The sequence below is a fragment of the Engystomops pustulosus genome, chromosome 7 (genome assembly GCF_040894005.1).
Source record: "Engystomops pustulosus chromosome 7, aEngPut4.maternal, whole genome shotgun sequence".
Taxonomy (NCBI): Eukaryota; Metazoa; Chordata; class Amphibia; order Anura; family Leptodactylidae; genus Engystomops; species Engystomops pustulosus.
In genome coordinates, this window is record NC_092417.1 from 146,613,943 (window position 1) to 146,636,865 (window position 22,923).

General features: G+C 39.1%; 1 protein-coding gene across 2 annotated transcripts in view; it reads right to left on the reverse strand.

Annotated features, from left to right (window-relative positions):
• Nucleotides 1-22,923, reverse strand: part of LOC140070977 (mucin-5AC-like) — an 86,816-nt gene that overhangs the window by 16,621 nt on the left and 47,272 nt on the right. The window contains exons 24-30 of one of the 2 annotated variants that reach the window (XM_072118149.1): nt 22,482-22,638; nt 20,245-20,373; nt 19,801-19,936; nt 18,581-18,624; nt 16,656-16,817; nt 8,492-15,193; nt 7,460-7,999 (exon numbers count right to left, since the gene is read on the reverse strand). In XM_072118149.1, coding sequence (XP_071974250.1) covers nt 7,460-7,999; nt 8,492-15,193; nt 16,656-16,817; nt 18,581-18,624; nt 19,801-19,936; nt 20,245-20,373; nt 22,482-22,638 — 7,870 coding nt within the window. Of the gene's footprint in view, nt 1-7,459; nt 15,194-16,655; nt 16,818-18,580; nt 18,625-19,800; nt 19,937-20,244; nt 20,374-22,481; nt 22,639-22,923 lie in introns of both variants that reach the window. The other variant, XM_072118148.1, reaches the window with a different exon arrangement.

Sequence of the window (22,923 nt, forward strand, 5' to 3'; positions counted from 1 at the left end):
AGGTTTTCTCATCTGGGCACTCACATTAAATTTAACTAATCTGTTGTATATATACATATATATTAAAAATGTACCTATGTGCAGATAATTTCCCAATAACATAGCCAGGCATGCACTGTTGATGCCCGCTCAAACACATGGATTTAGTGTTCATTACCACAGGATGGCTGTGTGATAAGCAGTAACTCGAGGTCATTTCATATTAAAAAACAATATCTGTGCAATCACTCCAAGTCCAATCCAAGGACAGCTTTCTTCCTTTTCTAAGGTACAAAACTGCTACATTTAAGGTAAATGTGGAGATATTTGTTGTAAAGCAATTAATCTAAAACCTTTAATTTGTAACTGTAATTGAACAGTGGATATCTCTAGTTCTTTGTCACCTATGAACATAATTCTGATACGATATTTAAAGGGAGATTCTCTTCTTTAACAAAGTGTGTTTCTAAGTTTCATGGTCTAAGGGACATAACAATTTAAAGTGAACACCAAACCAGCCTGTAAGTTGAAGGTAAAACGCTAAAGGAGCTGCTGAAGACACATTGCAAAAGTACATGCACCCTCAGTCTCTGTCGATCCAATCATCATCAAACATATAACATTTAAAATACTGACCCATTCATAGGAAAAACCAGGTCATTCCTACTTTCAGCCTGTGAATTATTTCCTAAATTCCTTTCCAGGTGTAGAAAAACACATCAGCAGAATTCCTAGCTATGTCGGAGGGAGGGGTTAGCACATTCTTTTTTTACTTTTTAGTGAATTTCAATTTTGTGACTTTTTCACTTGCCCAGCAAAGTTCCAAGTTTTACAGATATTTTAAATGTCATAATTGTTGTGCAACCATTCCAAAAAGTCAAACATTTTTGTGCAAAAAAACCCTTCAGTGGGATAAAGGATGGTTTGCTTAAGAAAAAATAAACAAACTTTAAGAAAACACTCACATGACAGTTATAACAACCTAACATAAATCAAACAAACCCAAACACCCTCCCCCCAAAAAAGAAATACAATTTTCTGACCACACCAAAGCTCAAATCACAGCAGCATAAATACTAGTTCACTGTCAATGTAACCATATGAGGGCTTGTTTTTTGTAGGACAAGCCAAAGATATTTTAACAGTGCCATTTTGGAGATAACTAAGGTGATGGTTGTATAACTAGACACTACTACACATTGTCCCAAAGTTCTGGCATACAGGTACTACAATACCTAGCATCGAGGCAGTGGGACCACAGAGCCTCATGCTAAGCAGATACAAACCTTAAGCCACAGGGCCAATAATGTCTAAACCTGAGGCAATAAATTGCACCAAACTTTGGGACAAAGGTGTATTATAAGTTGCTGTAATAATAAAAACCATTGAACATGGGTTGTAACCTAATACATAAGCATAAACTTAAAATTTGTCAAAAACCTACTAATCTTGAAATATCTACACTATAATAAAAATCTTACCATATTAGTCAATCTGTTAGATAACATTCTGTATAATATCATAGTAAGAATACCTGTGTCTAGGAGAACTCCCCCGAACCCACTCAGATACTGAAGTTCTCCAGCTTCTGTCTCTTGAGATGGCACTGATCTGATGCTTTTCTAAAGAGGTACTTCAGTGGAAGCGGGAACACAAAGATCAAAGGTCAAAGTAGCCTAAAAGCTGTTCTGCTCCCTTAGGCGTTGGTCATACTTGGTAGGTGGGGACGTAGGTTATTCCAAAAGGACATGTGAACCAACCTATCTTTAAGGACATTAGACTAACCCATGAGTTGATCCAATGTGAAATGTTTGACCATCTATGGAACTTGATGTGGTATTTCTCCATACAATAGCTTGGTAATAAGAAGAAAGCATCCATAGAAGAAAGTTGTGGACTTTCAGGTAATTATTCAACATCTAGAAGAGTACTCCAATTTTTTTGCTTAAACCTAGAAGACTCTGGTGAAAGTTTGAAATACAAGCTAATATTTACTGCGCAAAAATGTCAGGTGAAATAACTTCAAGCTCAAAAAGATAAAGTGGAGCCACCGCACTAAGAGTTTAGATCTCATTATGTTCCATTAGAAGTTCATGCTACCACCAAATAAAGAAACTTTTATCTTCTTATGCCTCCTTCTTATGCCTCCTCCTTTACATAATCGTACCTTTTTGTTCCAAACCCCGGCTCACCCCAATCCAGTGATGCAGTGCAGCACAGACTATGCGTCCACATTTAACACAAAGTTAATGTAAATCCAAAGTGCGATATTTTTTCAAAAGGTTAGTCTCTAAAGAAATTGGTGCTCTTTGGTTCCATAAGAAGGTAGTCTGCCTATAAGAACGGCAACTTCCATAAAGTATAATGGGAGGGCATTTTGTAAAATTTGTTGTTTAAATGGGGTGACTCCTCAAAGTGGTCATCCTAAGTGGAGGATACACTGTTAATGACATGGTTTGATCTGATTCGGTACTTTTAGTTGGCTTGTTTGGCTTGTTCGTACTTCAGGATTCGAAGCCAACTTGAACTGCACATTGGCACCAAAACTATAATTCTCTTAATGGATAAAAATGAGTGGCTCTCTAATATGTGATGAATTTCCACCAGATTAACTTGAACTGTCATCTATCTAAAACTTCATAATCTGCTGCCATCTTCTCTCCCATATATGACTTCCTTTACCACTTTTACCAATAACATCTGCTGTAGCTCCCGCATATCAACACATATATCCATAACCAGGACAGAGAATTAGACTCGGATATTGTTCTCATCCCATAGTTTTCATATCCCATGATACTTAATGAATTAGATAAACAGTTGTCATCTTTTTTGATGGTCTTTATTATGCTATATCACATGGCAGCTTCTTATCAAATTGGTGGGGACATTAAATTTATGTGCCAAAAAAATGTCATGAAAAATTGTGAGGTTATGCAATTTTTCAACCTTTCCACCGCATTGCAAGCAATATTAAAGACCATCACCAGGAATTAAAAGTTGTACAGCTGATAATGTCTATATAAAAAAAAAGGTCAATAGGGGTAAAAAATGTAATCGCAAAAAATAAAAAGGGCAGCATCTTCAAAAGTTTAAATGACTGAGATGAGATTTAGCTGCAGCGTGAAACCAATCAGCAACATTCCTCCCTGGACCACATCTTACTGCTACTGCATCTTACTGCTAGACTTCTGTTGGGTGTGCATGTATTCCTTTTAATTCAACAAAAATAATAAGGTTACCACTTTGGCAGGTCCATTTTCAAAATATTTTCTTTCAACTCTAAGGACGGGCCAAAAAAAACATTGTTCATCTTAATCTAATGGAAAATCAAGGGTATATAAATTTCTAACCTATGGAGTATCTATCAAATCGAGGCATATGACAGAATAATCAAGGCCCTCATTATTCCCCATACAGACTTCTAAGTACCTACAAATTACTCATGCTTTGAAAACAGTGTCTATAGAAACTTAAAGAAAGAACTCCTCCTGTTGCGTTGGTTAAGCAACCCAGGTCCAACAAAAATTCCTTTTTGCTATATTTTACATCTCTCAAATTAAATGTTACCGCAACAAACTATCTAAATAGAAGACTAGTGATGAGCCCTAATATTCAAACCCTGTTCGAGTCCACCAGTGGCAGCACTTAAGCACCGGTGTTAACTGTTTAAATTCCACTGGTCAGCAGAATTTAAATTGATCTGGCCACACACGGAACCAATTTGGCGGGGGGCAGCTCTCGATGACATCATCAGGAAGGGTCGATTCTACCTGCGGTTTGGGCCTTCTCATCACTATAGAGGGCTTGATGGAAAAACAACTTCAACACCACCTTCTCAGCTTCCCAATAGTGAAGTTCCAACTTAGTTCAACCTCCAACTAAGTCCAACCTCAGTATCCAGATGTATCAACAATTTGGAATCCAATGGAAAGCTAGTTTACATTTGGCAAATGACACCTAAAAAATTTTCACTTTTTTAGAATACTTTTTAGAATTGTTAGTAATGCTACCAACCAGGGACATATCGTGTGGACACCCCCATGATACCCTCGGCTTTGAATGTCATCATGTTTTCATTCCAATATTTTCATCAACTGTTATTTTAAACTTCATTCTACCAAATCTAAAATTGGTAGATATCGGAATTCGAAAAAATAATTGCATCCCTTTCACAAATAATCTATAGGATCATCAATTGTTGCTTCAAAAAGATAACCTACTGGTCATCGAATATATGTACAATGATCCAATTTTTCTGTATATCCTGTATAAAACAGTGAAAACAAATGTGATCAAATAATGTTAAAAGTTAACCTCTAATCAAACCTGGTTCAAAATATAATTCATATTTGGTGTAAACCTAAATGTCAATACCATCCTAAATTGTTTTCAATTTCTTTATGGGAAGCTGTCAGCAGAAATTGGCCTAATAAACCACTACAAGTATTTTGCTAAGCAGCTCAAAGAGTAACCAGCAAACCCCCCCAAAAAACACACACCTTGTAGTACCTTTTGGATGTCATTATACATGTTGCGCTGTTGCCATGTTCCGCTGTTGCCTCTATCCATGGAATCCTTCTAAAAAGACTTTTATTGATACCCTCTGTTCCATTCATGGAAGCGGGGAGCTGCATTACGCATTCAAGCTACCCCCACTCTCCTCATAGATGCTGACAGTGCTAACCAGGCTGAAGAGAATTCCTAAGGGAGGAGGTGAGAGAGACAGTGGCTTTGTGTGACTTGTCTCTGCTATCATTAACCACTCGATCAGGAAATTGGGTGTTGAGAGTGATGCTGGCTATGTGAAGAAAAATCAACCTTCCTCCTCACCCTACCCTCAGGATTTCTCTTTAGGTGCGTTAGCAGTATCAGCATCATTGACAAGGCCATCTAGTTTGACTCTATAGTGCAACTTCCCGCCTCTATGACTGAAGAAACCTGAGGTGTTATTCTGCTTCAGGACATGATGGTAGTGATTTATTAGGTAATTTTCTGCTGACAGGGGCAATTAATGAAATAATCACTGTAAACTTTGCTTTGTGCATATATAAAGACCTATACTCAGCGACCAACATTCCTCTATCATTTTTATCAATATTACTGTAGGGAGAATTTTGGTGTTGCATACCCCAAGTGCACACATGTACTTCATTGCATAAGCTATCACTAATAGGAGGGATGAGGAGCTATTATTAAAACCGACACACTGAACCCCCAGGCATGTTTTGCCAGTTTGCTAGCATCTTTAGAGAATATTGGGGCTACATAGAAGTCTTTGAATAGAAATCATTCGGGGTACTTTACCTCGAGTCCGGGCATTTGTGTGCATCAATTTTTGGATAATCCGGGGGTTGGACTTTTTGCACAAAAATCACAAACTGTTTCTTACGCCTAATTGAGACTAATTTGCACCCTTTTACCACAATTTGAGCCATACTTGTGACTTTTTCACATGTCCACATCTGGATTTTAAAAATATATCAGCCGCAGCACAAAAAAAAAATTATTGCATGGCTAACTTTGCTAGACAAGTGTAAACGTTGGTTGCAAATTTGGTGCAAATGTTGATGCAAATTTTGGTATATGCAAATGTTCAAATAAAAAAGAGAAAAAGAGGAAAAAAAAGAAAAGGCTAAGATAAATGACCCCCATTGGATCTAATTGGTGCTTATTGTGGCTTCTTACAAACAACATTAATACCTTAACAGTAATATATTTTGCTAATTTATGGAATTATTTAGTCACTGCATTGCGGTATTATTTATAAGCCAAAACACAAAAAAACCTGGGAAATACATGATATAGACCAAAAGACTTCAATTAAAATAGAATTTTTATTAGTGAATACTAAAATTACAATTTAAAATTCATATATGGAAAAGGAAAATGGCTACTAGGTAAGCCGTAAACCATTTATGGCACAACAAGACGGGATCCCACATACACATGTATATATTCATGCTATATATATTAAAATTAAACAGTTGTAACTACATCCCTCTCAAGAAAACCAAAGGCTGCAACATAATATCCTAAAAACAGGTACAAGGTTATGCAAAAGGTTTACATAATCTATATTGGACTGGGGATCTGAATGCCAGTGTGCTGCCTGATGCACGTTTTGGGGAAACTCCTTCGTCAGGGCATTTGGTCTGTAGAGGCAGGTAGGTAAAGGAAGCACATACCAATCACAGCTGCACAATAAAACTGACACAGTACATTGCGGCACCAGAAGCCCCCAGTGATGATCCGGAAATCACTGAGGCGTACAGTGAGGGCAGGGCCGAAACAACAAATACGAAACACGGCGCATACGCTTGGGTACGTGTGAGTATCCATAGTAATCAGTGGTATTATTTAGTTACTGTGTAGTGTTTGACTAAAACTCCCTGCCCCTGCAAAGTCACGTAGGGAAGCCGGTTTACTATTCCCTCTATTACAACAGTATTGCATGTAACATTTGTATTGAGCCCATTATAAAGTATAAGGGTTTCAATAGAGAGACCTCAAACAGGGTGATTGGGGACATTAAACCATGGATCCATAAGTACTCTTTAATTTCTCTTTAAGTCTAATCCAGACAGCAATGGAAAGAGCAAAAATTCAAGATGGGGAAGAAAATAAAATCTTCTGGAGTTTATTTCAAGATTTCATAAAATCCATTATAGTAAGCATTGGAATTGCTTACAGGACATCTACCAACAGATTACTGATCTGTCCTGTCTCCTGTCTCCTGCGCTAATTTGTGATTTCCTGTTGTGACCCCGGTTCCATTCCTTTACGCTCCTCTGCTGCCTGCCTTGACCTATGGAACCTGTGGAACGACCTGGTTCCACGCTGCAGCAAGTCCAACCTGCTTTACAGCAGGCTCTGGTGAAAACTGGGTGCCACTTAGATTCCGGTCCCAGGTGTTGGCTTACGTCATCGTCTGCGGTGGTCCAGTGGGTCCGCTACTCCTGAAGCCTGACAGACAGTCTACAATTAGTAATCTTGGGGTAGATGTCCTATAAATAATTCAGATACTTTTTAAATAATTTCAGATACCTAGTCCCAGGTAGATAATTATGTGTTGCTTTGGCCTGCAGGAGGAGGCCATAAGTCTTGTCTTGTGAACTCTATGCTGGGGCGATGACCTGGGTGCCCACAGGGAAGGCTCCGAGTACCGCCTCTTTCACCCGTGAGGTTCGCCACCGCTGCTCTATATTATAGTTGAGTTTTAGTTTGCTTTTTTTTTTTAATGCAATAATATGGTCTACATAAGTCAAGAAAGGTCAATCAGCAACTGGAGGAGCACTAAATTACTAGTTTGTTTAGTTAATGGGGGCTTTGCTTATTTACTTCAAATATTCAGGCATACAGTAAAATGTATATATAAGTATTGCATCTATTAAAAATAGGTAGCTAAAGGCTGCAAAGAAAAATATACATCAAAAAGAAACCTTAAATCATTAGGAATTATCATAAAAAGAAGGCATACCTGTGAGAGTAGTTTTTGACATCTGACTGCTTGTTGAAGATGTTTTTGTTGTCGTGGTTGTTAAATGGGGATAGCGAGGAGAAGAAAATGTACTTGCTTGGTTTGATGTTGCATGATGTTGAGTGATTACTTCTGCTGTTGGATATCCAGGAGTAATAGTAGGGATTTTACTTACTTGGGCTGTTGGTGATGATGTTGAAGTATCAGGTAAAGATTCACAACAACGGAGTTTCATTTGATAATTATAACACATGTTCCTTGGCCCAGAATTATCTTGGTTACTGCAAACTAACCCTACTTTAATATTACAGGTTACTTTTTGAGGAATCATTTCCATGGGAAGTTCAGGATATGAGCTAGCTCTACATTTAATTTCTACAATATTTTTTTTATTGCTGCACACCTTTTTTCCATGAGCTTCTGCTATTTCATATGTTTCTTTATCACCCCCATTAATATTAGATGTTGGGTGATTAATATCAATCCACTCTGTCCAGAAGCAGTATCCAGAAGTAGTATGCGTAGTTGTTGAATATTTAGGTGGAGTAGGTTTAATAGAAGTTGTAGAAAATGTAGATAGTCCTTCATTCGGTGGAAAGACTGTTGTGGCAGCTGTTGTTGAAGTTCCTTCTGCTGGTGGATGTCTAGAAGTATGAGTAGAAAATGTAGTTGGCTGGGTTGATGTTGGAGAAGTCGTCGTATCAGGCTCAGATCCATCACAACAGTACAATTTAAATCCATAATTCAAGCATGGTTCAGTATTTTCTTGGTTTTTACAAAGCAACCCTTTCTCAATAGTGCAGGTGTAGTTTTGAGGACGTACTGCCATATAAAGTTCAGAATCTGGTCTAGGTTTACATTCTATGCCTTTGATATATTTTATATCTCTGCACACCTTTTTATCATTGGCCTTTGCTATTTCATAGGTCTCCTTTTCTCCACCATTCTTGCCAGATGTTGGCCGATTTATATCAATCCACTCTGTCCAGTAGCAGGGTCCAGAAGTAGTATGCGTAGTTGTTGGATATTTAGGTGGTGTAGGTTTAGTAGAAGTTGTAGAAGGTGTAGAAAAGCCTTCATCAGGTGGTAAGACTGTTGTGGTAGCTGTGGTTGAAGTTCCATCTGCTGGTGGATGTCTAGAAGTATGAGTAGAAAATGTAGTTGGCTGGGTTGATGTTGGTGAAGTCGTCGTATCAGGCTCAGATCCATCACAACAGTACAATTTAAATCCATAATTTAAGCATGGTTCAGTATTTTCTTGGTTTTTACAAACCAACCCTTTCTCAATAGTGCAGGTGTAGTTTTGAGGACGTACTGCCATATAAAGTTCAGAATCTGGTCTTGGTTTACATTCTATGCCTTTGACGTATTTTTTATCTCTGCACACCTTTTTATCATTGGCCTTTGCTATTTCATAGGTCTCCTTTTCTCCACCATTCTTGCCAGATGTTGGCTTATTTATATCAATCCACTCTGTCCAGTAGCAGGGTCCAGAAGTAGTATGCGTAGTTGTTGGATATTTAGGTGGTGTAGGTTTAATAGAAGTTGTAGAAGGTGTAGAAAAGCCTTCATCAGGTGGTAAGACTGTTGTGGTAGCTGTGGTTGAAGTTCCTTCTGCTGATGGATGTCTAGAAGTATGAGTAGAAAATGTAGTTGGCGGGGTTGATGTTGGTGAAGTCGTCGTATCAGGCACAGATCCATCACAACAGTACAATTTAAATCCATAATTCAAACATGGTTCAGTATTTTCTTGGTTTTTACAAAGCAACCCTTTCTCAATAGTGCAGGTGTAGTTTTGAGGACGTACTGCCATATAAAGTTCAGAATCTGGTCTAGGTTTACATTCTATGCCTTTGATATATTTTTTATCTCTGCACACCTTTTTATCATTGGCCTTTGCTATTTCATAGGTCTCCTTTTCTCCACCATTCTTGCCAGATGTTGGCCGATTTATATCAATCCACTCTGTCCAGTAGCAGGGTCCAGAAGTAGTATGCGTAGTTGTTGGATATTTAGGTGGTGTAGGTTTAGTAGAAGTTGTAGAAGGTGTAGAAAAGCCTTCATCAGGTGGAAAGACTGTTGTGGTAGCTGTGGTTGAAGTTCCATCTGCTGGTGGATGTCTAGAAGTATGAGTAGAAAATGTAGTTGGCTGGGTTGATGTTGGAGAAGTCGTCGTATCAGGTTCAGATCCATCACAACAGTACAATTTAAATCCATAATTCAAACATGGTTCAGTATTTTCTTGGTTTTTACAAAGCAACCCTTTCTCAATAGTGCAGGTGTAGTTTTGAGGACGTACTGCCATATAAAGTTCAGAATCTGGTCTAGGTTTACATTCTATGCCTTTGATATATTTTTTATCTCTGCACACCTTTTTATCATTGGCCTTTGCTATTTCATAGGTCTCCTTTTCTCCACCATTCTTGCCAGATGTTGGCCGATTTATATCAATCCACTCTGTCCAGTAGCAGGGTCCAGAAGTAGTATGCGTAGTTGCTGGATATTTAGGTGGTGTAGGTTTAGTAGAAGTTGTAGAAGGTGTAGATAAGCCTTCATCAGGTGGAAAGACTGTTGTGGTAGCTGTGGTTGAAGTTCCATCTGCTGGTGGATGTCTAGAAGTATGAGTAGAAAATGTAGTTGGCTGGGTTGATGTTGGTGAAGTCGTCGTATCAGGCTCAGATCCATCACAACAGTACAATTTAAATCCATAATTTAAGCATGGTTCAGTATTTTCTTGGTTTTTACAAACCAACCCTTTCTCAATAGTGCAGGTGTAGTTTTGAGGAGGTACTGCCATATAAAGTTCAGAATCTGGTCTTGGTTTACATTCTATGCCTTTGACGTATTTTTTATCTCTGCACACCTTTTTATCATTGGCCCTTGCTATTTCATAGGTCTCCTTTTCTCCACCATTCTTGCCAGATGTTGGCTTATTTATATCAATCCACTCCGTCCAGTAGCAGGGTCCAGAAGTAGTATGCGTAGTTGTTGGATATTTAGGTGGTGTAGGTTTAGTAGAAGTTGTAGAAGGTGTAGATAAGCCTTCATCAGGTGGAAAGACTGTTGTGGTAGCTGTGGTTGAAGTTCCATCTGCTGGTGGATGTCTAGAAGTATGAGTAGAAAATGTAGTTGGCTGGGTTGATGTTGGTGAAGTCGTCGTATCAGGCTCAGATCCATCACAACAGTACAATTTAAATCCATAATTTAAGCATGGTTCAGTATTTTCTTGGTTTTTACAAACCAACCCTTTCTCAATAGTGCAGGTGTAGTTTTGAGGAGGTACTGCCATATAAAGTTCAGAATCTGGTCTTGGTTTACATTCTATGCCTTTGACGTATTTTTTATCTCTGCACACCTTTTTATCATTGGCCCTTGCTATTTCATAGGTCTCCTTTTCTCCACCATTCTTGCCAGATGTTGGCTTATTTATATCAATCCACTCTGTCCAGTAGCAGGGTCCAGAAGTAGTATGCGTAGTTGTTGGATATTTAGGTGGTGTAGGTTTAGTAGAAGTTGTAGAAGGTGTAGAAAAGCCTTCATCAGGTGGTAAGACTGTTGTGGTAGCTGTGGTTGAAGTTCCTTCTGCTGGTGGATGTCTAGAAGTATGAGTAGAAAAGGTAGTTGGCGGGGTTGATGTTGGTGAAGTCGTCGTATCAGGCACAGATCCATCACAACAGTACAATTTAAATCCATAATTCAAACATGGTTCAGTATTTTCTTGGTTTTTACAAAGCAACCCTTTCTCAATAGTGCAGGTGTAGTTTTGAGGACGTACTGCCATATAAAGTTCAGAATCTGGTCTAGGTTTACATTCTATGCCTTTGATATATTTTTTATCTCTGCACACCTTTTTATCATTGGCCTTTGCTATTTCATAGGTCTCCTTTTCTCCACCATTCTTGCCAGATGTTGGCCGATTTATATCAATCCACTCTGTCCAGTAGCAGGGTCCAGAAGTAGTATGCGTAGTTGTTGGATATTTAGGTGGTGTAGGTTTAATAGAAGTTGTAGAAGGTGTAGAAAAGCCTTCATCAGGTGGTAAGACTGTTGTGGTAGCTGTGGTTGAAGTTCCTTCTGCTGGTGGATGTCTAGAAGTATGAGTAGAAAATGTAGTTGGTGGGGTTGATGTTGGTGAAGTCGTCGTATCAGGCACAGATCCATCACAACAGTACAATTTAAATCCATAATTCAAACATGGTTCAGTATTTTCTTGGTTTTTACAAAGCAACCCTTTCTCAATAGTGCAGGTGTAGTTTTGAGGACGTACTGCCATATAAAGTTCAGAATCTAGTCTAGGTTTACATTCTATGCCTTTGATATATTTTTTATCTCTGCACACCTTTATATCATTGGCCTTTGCTATTTCATAGGTCTCCTTTTCTCCACCATTCTTGCCAGATGTTGGCCGATTTATATCAATCCACTCTGTCCAGTAGCAGGGTCCAGAAGTAGTATGCGTAGTTGTTGGATATTTAGGTGGTGTAGGTTTAGTAGAAGTTGTAGAAGGTGTAGAAAAGCCTTCATCAGGTGGTAAGACTGTTGTGGTAGCTGTGGTTGAAGTTCCTTCTGCTGGTGGATGTCTAGAAGTATGAGTAGAAAATGTAGTTGGAGGGGTTGATGTTGGTGAAGTCGTCGTATCAGGCACAGATCCATCACAACAGTACAATTTAAATCCATAATTCAAACATGGTTCAGTATTTTCTTGGTTTTTACAAAGCAACCCTTTCTCAATAGTGCAGGTGTAGTTTTGAGGACGTACTGCCATATAAAGTTCAGAATCTGGTCTAGGTTTACATTCTATGCCTTTGATATATTTTTTATCTCTGCACACCTTTTTATCATTGGCCTTTGCTATTTCATAGGTCTCCTTTTCTCCACCATTCTTGCCAGATGTTGGCCGATTTATATCAATCCACTCTGTCCAGTAGCAGGGTCCAGAAGTAGTATGCGTAGTTGTTGGATATTTAGGTGGTGTAGGTTTAGTAGAAGTTGTAGAAGGTGTAGAAAAGCCTTCATCAGGTGGTAAGACTGTTGTGGTAGCTGTGGTTGAAGTTCCTTCTGCTGGTGGATGTCTAGAAGTATGAGTAGAAAATGTAGTTGGAGGGGTTGATGTTGGTGAAGTCGTCGTATCAGGCACAGATCCATCACAACAGTACAATTTAAATCCATAATTCAAACATGGTTCAGTATTTTCTTGGTTTTTACAAAGCAACCCTTTCTCAATAGTGCAGGTGTAGTTTTGAGGACGTACTGCCATATAAAGTTCAGAATCTGGTCTAGGTTTACATTCTATGCCTTTGATATATTTTTTATCTCTGCACACCTTTTTATCATTGGCCTTTGCTATTTCATAGGTCTCCTTTTCTCCACCATTCTTGCCAGATGTTGGCCGATTTATATCAATCCACTCTGTCCAGTAGCAGGGTCCAGAAGTAGTATGCGTAGTTGTTGGATATTTAGGTGGTGTAGGTTTAGTAGAAGTTGTAGAAGGTGTAGAAAAGCCTTCATCAGGTGGTAAGACTGTTGTGGTAGCTGTGGTTGAAGTTCCTTCTGCTGGTGGATGTCTAGAAGTATGAGTAGAAAATGTAGTTGGAGGGGTTGATGTTGGTGAAGTCGTCGTATCAGGCACAGATCCATCACAACAGTACAATTTAAATCCATAATTCAAACATGGTTCAGTATTTTCTTGGTTTTTACAAAGCAACCCTTTCTCAATAGTGCAGGTGTAGTTTTGAGGACGTACTGCCATATAAAGTTCAGAATCTGGTCTAGGTTTACATTCTATGCCTTTGATATATTTTTTATCTCTGCACACCTTTTTATCATTGGCCTTTGCTATTTCATAGGTCTCCTTTTCTCCACCATTCTTGCCAGATGTTGGCCGATTTATATCAATCCACTCTGTCCAGTAGCAGGGTCCAGAAGTAGTATGCGTAGTTGTTGGATATTTAGGTGGTGTAGGTTTAGTAGAAGTTGTAGAAGGTGTAGAAAAGCCTTCATCAGGTGGTAAGACTGTTGTGGTAGCTGTGGTTGAAGTTCCTTCTGCTGGTGGATGTCTAGAAGTATGAGTAGAAAATGTAGTTGGAGGGATTGATGTTGGTGAAGTCGTCGTATCAGGCACAGATCCATCACAACAGTACAATTTAAATCCATAATTCAAACATGGTTCAGTATTTTCTTGGTTTTTACAAAGCAACCCTTTCTCAATAGTGCAGGTGTAGTTTTGAGGACGTACTGCCATATAAAGTTCAGAATCTGGTCTAGGTTTACATTCTATGCCTTTGATATATTTTTTATCTCTGCACACCTTTTTATCATTGGCCTTTGCTATTTCATAGGTCTCCTTTTCTCCACCATTCTTGCCAGATGTTGGTCGATTTATATCAATCCACTCTGTCCAGTAGCAGGGTCCAGAAGTAGTATGCGTAGTTGTTGGATATTTAGGTGGTGTAGGTTTAGTAGAAGTTGTAGAAGGTGTAGATAAGCCTTCATCAGGTGGAAAGACTGTTGTGGTAGCTGTTGTTGAAGTTCCTTCTGCAGGTGGATGTCTAGAAGTATGAGTAGAAAATGTAGGTGGGTGAGTTGATGTTGGTAAAGTTGTAATATCAGGCTTTGATCCATCACAACAGTACAATTTCAATCCATAATTCAAGCATGGTTCAGTATTTTCTTGGTTTTTACAAATCAACCCTTTCTCAATAGTGCAGGTGTAGTTTTGAGGATGCACTGCCATATAAAGTTCAGAATCTGGTCTAGGTTTACATTCTATGCCTTTGATATATTTTTTATCTCTGCACACCTTTTTATCATTGGCCTTTGCTATTTCATAGGTCTCCTTTTCTCCACCATTCTTGCCAGACGTTGGCTTATTTATATCAATCCACTCTGTCCAGTAGCAGGGTCCAGAAGTAGTATGCGTAGTTGTTGGATATTTAGGTGGTGTAGGTTTAGTAGAAGTTGTAGAAGGTGTAGATAGGCCTTCATCAGGTGGAAAGACTGTTGTGGCAGCTGTTGTTGAAGTTCCTTCTGCTGGTGGATGTCTAGTAGTATGAGTAGGAAATGTAGTTGGCTGGGTTGATGGTGGTGAAGTTGTAGTATCAGGCTCAGATCCATCACAACAGTACAATTTCATTTCATAATTACTGCATGGTTCAGTATTTTCTTGGTTTTTACAAAGCAACCCTTTCTCAATACTGCAGTTGAATTTTTGAGGATGCACTGCCACAGATATTTGAGAATTTGGGCTTGGTCGACATTGTATGCCTTTGATATATTTTTTATGTCTGCAAACCTCTTTTTCATTGGCCTTTGCAATTTCATAGGACTCCTTTTCTCCGCCATTCTTGCCAGATGTTGGCTGATTTATATCTATCCACTCTGTCCAATAACAGGTCTCTTCTGTGCTAGAATGTGGTGTTGTATTCTTTGTTGCTGTAGGTTGAGTAGATGTTGTAGAGTAGGTAGATCTTTCTAAGGGATGTGTAATTTTTATTGTGGAAGGAGGCAATGTTGTGTTTATGGGGTATAACGGCTCAGATGATGTTTCACTGGTCTGCGTGGTGGTTTCAACAATTACAGGCAGAATTGGAGGAGTTATTGTACTCATGCATGTGTTTTTTATGATGATGATTTCTGTTTCTTCACATTTTGTTTCAATGCATTTGTCATCTTCCTTTGAGCTTTGAATGGTTTCTCCACAGTGGTATGTTTTTCCTTCATGTGTACACTGACAAACTTTAAAGAAGAAGAAACAATTATTTAAAAAAAAAGTTATCTGAAAATTTTCACTAGGGCACGATTTAAAATCATTCTTGACTCTTTTATTTTTTCCCCCTGATAATTAGCTTTTCCTATACACAACTACATACATTCTGAGCTACTACTGTACTTGCATTATCTGGAATTACATAATGTCATTACTAGTACATGCCTACTCTTTAAAAAAATTACTCCAGAAAGAGCATTCAGTTTTATTTTAGATATTTGGCATGGCTAGTCTTTTCTCTTTCTTCTTGATATCTACTTGGTTAAAAATTTTAGGCAACAGAAGAAAGCCTATAAATGCCCTATGGGCCGGCACATTGTTCCAGATTATTTCATTTCATTCATACTTAAATAATTGGCTTTGACACGAATTCCAGGGACAGCAGTTTCCCTATTATGAAATGAGCCACTTATATCAGCTTGTGCCAACACCTGGAAAAAGTAGCAGTTAAGTAGCCACATAAATGGCGGCTTCTAAATTTGTATTCACAAATCGGGGATGTTCTGGATACTAGATGTATATTTTATTTACTAAATTACAATATATTTGAGTCATTCTGTCTGTAATATTATTTTTTTAATAAACTGGCATTTACAATCATAGTATCATAGTATAGAAGGCTGGAAAAAGACACAAGTCCATTAAGGGTAGAGAATGCCCTTTGTCTATGGCGATTGTAGAAACGCTTCTCCTCAAGGTGTTGAGGATGCCCTCTGTCTATGGCGATGGTAGAACCACCTCGCCTATAGGTGTAGTGGATGCCCCCTGTCTATGGTGATGGTAGAGCCGCCTCTCCTCTAGGTGTAGAGGATGCCCCCTGTCTATGGTGATGGTAGAACTGCCTCTCCTTTTGGTGTAGAGGATGCCCCCTGTCTATGGCGACGGAAGAACCACCTCTCCTCTAGGTGTGGAGGATACCCCTGTCTATGGTGATGGTAGAACCGCCTCTCCTCTAGGTGTAGAGGATGCCCCCTGTCTATGGCGATGGTAGAACCACCTCTCCTCTAGGTGAAGGAGGATACCTCTGTCTATGGTGATGGTAGAACCACCTCTCCTTTTGGTGTAGATTATACCCCCTGTCTATGGCGATTGCAGAGTGGGGATGCACTGCCATAGATATTTGAGAATTTGGACTAGGTCTAAATTGTATGCTTTTGATATATTTTTTATCTCAGCTAACCTCTTTTTCATTGGCCTTTGCTATTTCATAGGTCTCCTTTTCGCCAGCATTCTTACCAGGTGTAGAGGATGCCCCCTGTTTATGACGACGGTAGAACCGCCTCTCCTCTAGGTGTAGAGAATGCCCCCTGTCTATGGCGATGGTTTACCATTTACAGTGGTATCAGGGTGCCCAAGTAAACAGTATTAACAGTCCATTTCTATTAAAAAAATGCCCTTTTGGAGCATTATGAGATAACACTAATGACTAACCTGTGGTAGATGTGGCTTTTGTAGTAGTAGGACAGACATGGACATCTCTGTAGATGGTTCCATTTTCCTTGCATATACCAGTGACACAGCCTTCTGTATCACTTGTACTGTATACGGTTTCATTGTACTTGTACATATGTCCTTCATAGCTACATGTGCATTCTACAATTAAATAAAGTTATTCAGTATAGAGAAAAATTACAAAATGTGCAAAACTGCAGAAAAAATATATATAAGAGAAAGAGCTGTTCATTTTTGGAATTACTATTGATCAGCTATTAGGCACTAAATAAACAGAGAGTTCAGAGCCAAATGCAGTTTAGATATTAATTGCCTACTCTGATGATAGGCCAGAAATCCTAACTTCTGCAAAGCCCCTTTTAACATCAGGTTCTTATTTTTGAGTGTGTTAATATATTTTTCTTTATTTAAAGGATTTATTTGTGCAAAATATAAAACAAAACCCCACCACACAGGGCCTTAAATTACATTACCGTTTTTTTTGGACTATAAGGCGCACTTTTTATCAAGAAAAAATCTTGCTAAAAAGTGCCTGCGTCTTATAGACCGGAGGTCAGGAGAATCCAGCACTGCCAGACCCTCCTGACTGCTGTAAGGGAGATTGGGTGATGCCCTGACACAGAGCTGCATCCGATCTCCCAGAGAAGAGAGGCTCCGTACTGCTCTCTTCCTACAGGTACAGGACCTGCGGTGATGTCAGAATCATGTGACTGATCACATGCTTCTTACATCACCACAGGTCTCATACTGCCACGCTGCGCAGGGTATGAAGAAGGGAAATGGGGTATGTGTGTGTGTGTGGTGCTGTGTGTGTAGCTGAGCTGTGTGTGTGGTTCTGTGTGTGTAGCTGATCTGTGTGTGGGGTTCTGTGAGTGTAGCTGAGCGCTGTGTGTGGTTCTGTGTGTGTAGCAGTGCTGTGTGTGTGGTTCTGTGTGTGTAGCTGAGCTGTGTGTGTGGTTCTGTGTGTGTAGCTGAGCTGTGTGTGGGGTTCTGTGTGTGTAGCTGAGTGCTGTGTGTGGTTCTGTGTGTGTAGCTGAGCTGTGTGTGTGGTTCTGTGTGTGTAGCTGAGCTGTGTGTGCGGTTCTGTGTGTGTAGCTGATCTGTGTGTGGGGTTCTGTGTGTGTAGCTGAGCGCTGTGTGTGGTTCTGTGTGTGTAGCAGTGTTGTGTGTGTGGTTCTGTGTGTGTAGCTGAGCTGTGTGTGTGGTTCTGTGTGTGTAGCTGAGCTGTGTGTGTGGTTCTGTGTGTGTAGCTGAGCTGTGTGTGGGGTTCTCTGTGTGTAGCTGAGCGCTGTGTGTGGTTCTGTGTGTGTAGCTGAGCTGTGTGTGTGGTTCTGTGTGTGTAGCTGAGCTGTGTGTGCAATATAATTATTTTTTTCCTTTTTTTGGAAGCCTAAATCTGGGGTGCGTCCTATAGTAAGAAGCGGCTTATAGTCAGAAAAATACGGTAATTATATACTGTATTTCTATTGGTACACAGAATGGAATGTTAAAGGAAACCTGTCATGACAAAGGACATTTTTTTGTGATGACAGGTTTCCAAGGCCATGCAATGCTCAATATCAATCATCCTTTGATTTTACCTAGCTCCCTACTAGAATCCTTTGCTATATCCCGTTGGGAAACACACCTCAAATCTAAACAGTCATCTGCTCATTTGCATCACTACTATATTCGGAATTGCTCCTCACTCCTCTTTGAACCAGCCCCTTCCACATCCTTTCTGTAATCCATCCTCTCCCTGCAGATGACAATTTTGACATTTGATTTACTGCATCTAGTTTTTGATTTTCTGACTTTTAAAAAAAGGTAAGAAAGGGTTTTTTTGGTGATGAAAAGGGAAAGACCAAAATGAAGACTAGACAAAGATGTGTCAAATGATTCATACAATGAGCCACCATACATACCTGTAGTGTCATACTTGCATCGAATTTTATCAATAGCACAAACACTGAAATAAAATAAAAATTAATTATACACAGTGCAGGATGTAATTTGGAAAAATTGTTTTAGAAAAAGTCTTAAATCCCATGTGCTGAATAAAAAATGTATATCTCAAGTTGTCTTTAAAGGGAAATGCCAACAAAGTAAGGTTCAGTATGGCCTAACCACAGGTTGTGTTCACTCCATGTGGTACAAGCTCAATATTGTTCTAAAATTTTTTACATGATTTCTTTGAGAGGAATGTTGAAATACAGGTTTGTCTCAAAAGATAATAAGGCTGGACAGATACTTCATATAACCAAGCCTATATAGACTTGAAAATAGAAACATTAAAGGGGTATTCCAGGAATCAGCATAATTCATATACAAGTGGGCACTCAAAATATAAACTAATGTGTAATTGGTTGTTATTTAAAATTTTGCTCCCCTTAGCAGAAAATGCTGCTGACATAGACTGTAATGAATTATTAAAATGCTACTGGCCCTTTAATCAGTCCGTTAATTTCCTCCGCGCGGTCCGTCGCAGAAAAGAAGATGGCCACTGGTCACATGTTCACATCACATGTCCTGTACCTGCCTGGGCAGGGTCATGTGATCACCACTACGTTTGGCTGTAGTCGGTTGGTTGCAGTGCAGCCAGTATGGCCAGTGTTGTGGTGATGGCAGTTACACATCATTACTATGGTAACAGAGCAAGAAAACCTGTTACATCATCACTGTTAGCAGAGCATAAGTGGTAGGAGGAGTTACTGAGAACTAAAGGATCATGGAACTTGTAGCGGCCATCTTAGTGATAACTCCACCTACTTTAGAGAGGCCATACATTTTGGAAATCATAAAATCATATTATTTTAGCTCTGTTTTGTGACTAATGACATTGAGTATTGTTGTATTCATTTATTTATATCATCAAGGGTTTTTGTGTCAGACGTTCATATTCCCGGAATACCCCTTTAAGTATTAATGTCCATAGTCACCCTATAATGTTGGAGGACAATTTCCACTGCCTTCCATCTAACAACAGCTGTCGCACATTAGTTTGCATGGCTCCAGATAGCTCTGCCAACTATGGTGCCGAAGGCTGGTACTCTGGATGCTACATAGTGGTCATATTAATGTGACTTGACCGTGTCTTTGAACCCTAACTCAGAAAATTACATAATAAATTATTCTCTGTTCTTACCATGTATAACAATTACGATGTATTCTATCTCCATTGTTATAAAATATGCCCTTGTCAAAGCAGCCACATTGAGCCACACACTTCATAGTATCTTCATTGAAAAAGGGTCTGGATGGTGGGCATTTAGGATAACAGCCTGCAGTATTTAAGGAAGAAATTAGTGTATTCATTATTATAGTGTAACATAGTAATAGAGAACATACACATATATAAAAAAGTTATACAGATTATTCCAAGAGGAGAAGATTTTTTAAGGTTAGGTTCACACCCTATGCAAGCCTTTTCTGCTCGCTGACATTGTAAAGATTGACTTACTCTAAATAGTTGCAGATTTTTGGTGCATAATTGTTATAAAAAGGTCGCCATTAATATTTGGAATTATTTGATGCAAGGAAAATCATATCCTGTGGTTCAGAACCTTACATTTTCCATACTCCTCCTTACCTTCACAGCCTGAAAGTTCATGTAGGCATTCTCCTTTGGGGTTTCTACAAGTCTTCAGGCATTTATCACCGCAGGCTCTGTAATGCCATTCACATTCTCCGACATCATTGTAGTAATCACAAAACATGGCTGAAGAAATGACACAAGTTTTTAAAGGGTTCACAATCCCACAGTAATACAATCAGCCCCACATACTAATATCCCTTTAATGAGCCTTTACCAAAAATAATGGTTCTGTGTTGGATGTTCTGTTTTGTAAGTCTGACTTTTTCCACTGAGATAATAAAATATGATGAAAGTGATGGTGTGTGTTATTGAAACTCAGCTCCAGTGTATAACCACACATAACCTGAGGATTGATGTGGCACTGTTTATGTTCTTTTCATCATGGAAAACTATCATTGTTCTCGATGGGCAAAACCCTATGTTGAGATCTTGAGAGTCAGATCACCTGGACAACGCAAGCTATCCACCAGAATCGTTCTAGAATTGATCAGCCCTGGTCACTAGCACATATATAAAAGTCCAACGAAGTTATAGTAAACCAGCTTTCAAGATGTTTCTTTACATAATATCCAAAAAGGTTTCATCCAAAGTATTGATGAGAATTCAAGACTGGAATGAACTGGTCTGCTGGAAAAGCCAACACGTTTCAAGATAACATCGACAAGAATTTAAGACTCCAACATGGATTCAACTGGTCTACACGTTTCAATAAATCATCATAATTGATATGTTCTTCAAATGCATATACTTTGCCAGCAGACCAGTTCATTCCATGTTAGAGTCTTGAATTTTTGTGAATGTTTTAACACTTTAGAATCTTTTCAATTTTACTTAAAGGAACATCTTGTAATCTGGATTACTATAACTTTGTTGGACTTTTACATATAAGCTGGGATATTTTGGAGCTTTGAAGGAAAGTACATGGTACATGATGTATGTTGCCTTCATTTTCACATGTGGACCATTCCACCAAAAGATTAAAGTTTAGGGTTACTCAAAAAAGTTTGTGTTCTTCAAACCAGTTCTGGGGCACCTAAAATAGAATGTGGTTCCACAAGAGGAGAAAATTTAAGATGAAGACCATGTTCACATTATCTTGACAAGTGCACCCAGCCATTATCCCAAAGTGCTTGACAGTTTAGGAACAGCCAACACATCACTAGACTGAATTGAACCACGGAAAGTATGAAGTACTTGGTAGTGAGGACCCAAACTACTGTGGCTGTAATGAGATGACTTTATGCAAGGGTAATTCACCCTTTAGAAAGTAACTGTTTGTATTGTTGTCTTTTCCCTTTCGCTCAGCATTAGCACTAGAGGAACCATAAGAAATACCAATGAAAGTTTATAGTATACAGTAGATACTTGTAGTCAGGAAAATAACCCGGGGGGTGCAATGGGTCCACTCAGGGAGGTCATAAGGACTCTATTTTCTATATGAGGATGAAGATTCTCTAAATTATACATTATGGTCCACATTTATCAAAAATACTGCAAACTACACAATGGGGGATATTTATCATACGCTGGCCCTCGTGCGTATGATAGCCCCGCCGCTGCAAATTTGCAGCCCGATACATAAAGAGGCTTCCGCCGGCAGCAGCGAGTGTGCAGGCGCGGGGACAGTAATCGGCCGCGCCCCCCCTTCACACCCCACTGGCGTGAAGGTGGCGGATTGTGGAAAATAATCGCAAAAGCTAGCAATAAGCTAGCATTTGCGATTATTTCAGGGCCTCTGCGCCACTGGTGGTGCACAGAGGTCCTGATAAATATGCCCCTATGTGCAGTTTGCCTGTGCAGTGTGCAGAAGGCCCCAGATTCATGAATCTGGTGCCTACTGCAGTGCTCGGGAAGTGTGCACCATTTTTTTGGTGTATTTTCTTCATGCTACAGAATTGTGGCGCACGGTCTAACTAATCACTAACACACATGTTTAGGTAAACACTTTTTCTGTCTTTTTCCATAACACAAAACTGGCACAGACGCTTTATAAATACATGTACAATCAGTTTGCATGTTCTTACTAGTGGAAAGTCAACTGGCACAAACGCTTTAATAAATGTGAGCCTATGTTTTGGAGCCTTATTTACATGTATTAGGGTCCAGCAGCATCATATGTCTTAGTTAATAGTACAGAATAATTTATAGTGAAGGGCAATTTGATAAAAAGTCACGCATTACTATCACAATTTTTAATATTAGATCATGTTGTGAATTGTTTTTCCACTTACGACATATAGTTGGGGTTCTCCAATTTATACAGATTCCATTTTCACTGCAAGCTTGGGCATATAATGCAACTGTAGTGCAAAAACATTCACAATCTCCACCTGTATCACAGGCACATGAGTCACTAATGCAAGATTCATAATATCTGCTGGGATCCACCTGTAGAGAGATGCCTAGATTAGTGTGGCTGATAAACCCATTCAGGACTCACTGACATGTTGATTTTGGACATAAAAGGGGACTTTTATTATGGACTTTGTGCCAGCTTTTTGGTGGCTGATTTTTTTTCTTTGTTTCTCCGCAATATTGACACCACAATTTAACTAATTTTCACTCACTCACAACTTTTTTTGTCGCTCAATTTGAGTGCAGCTTTTAAATCTCAACACTTTTAGATTTAAAATCTGGAGCAATTTGTGTCACATGTTTAGACCCACAAAAAAC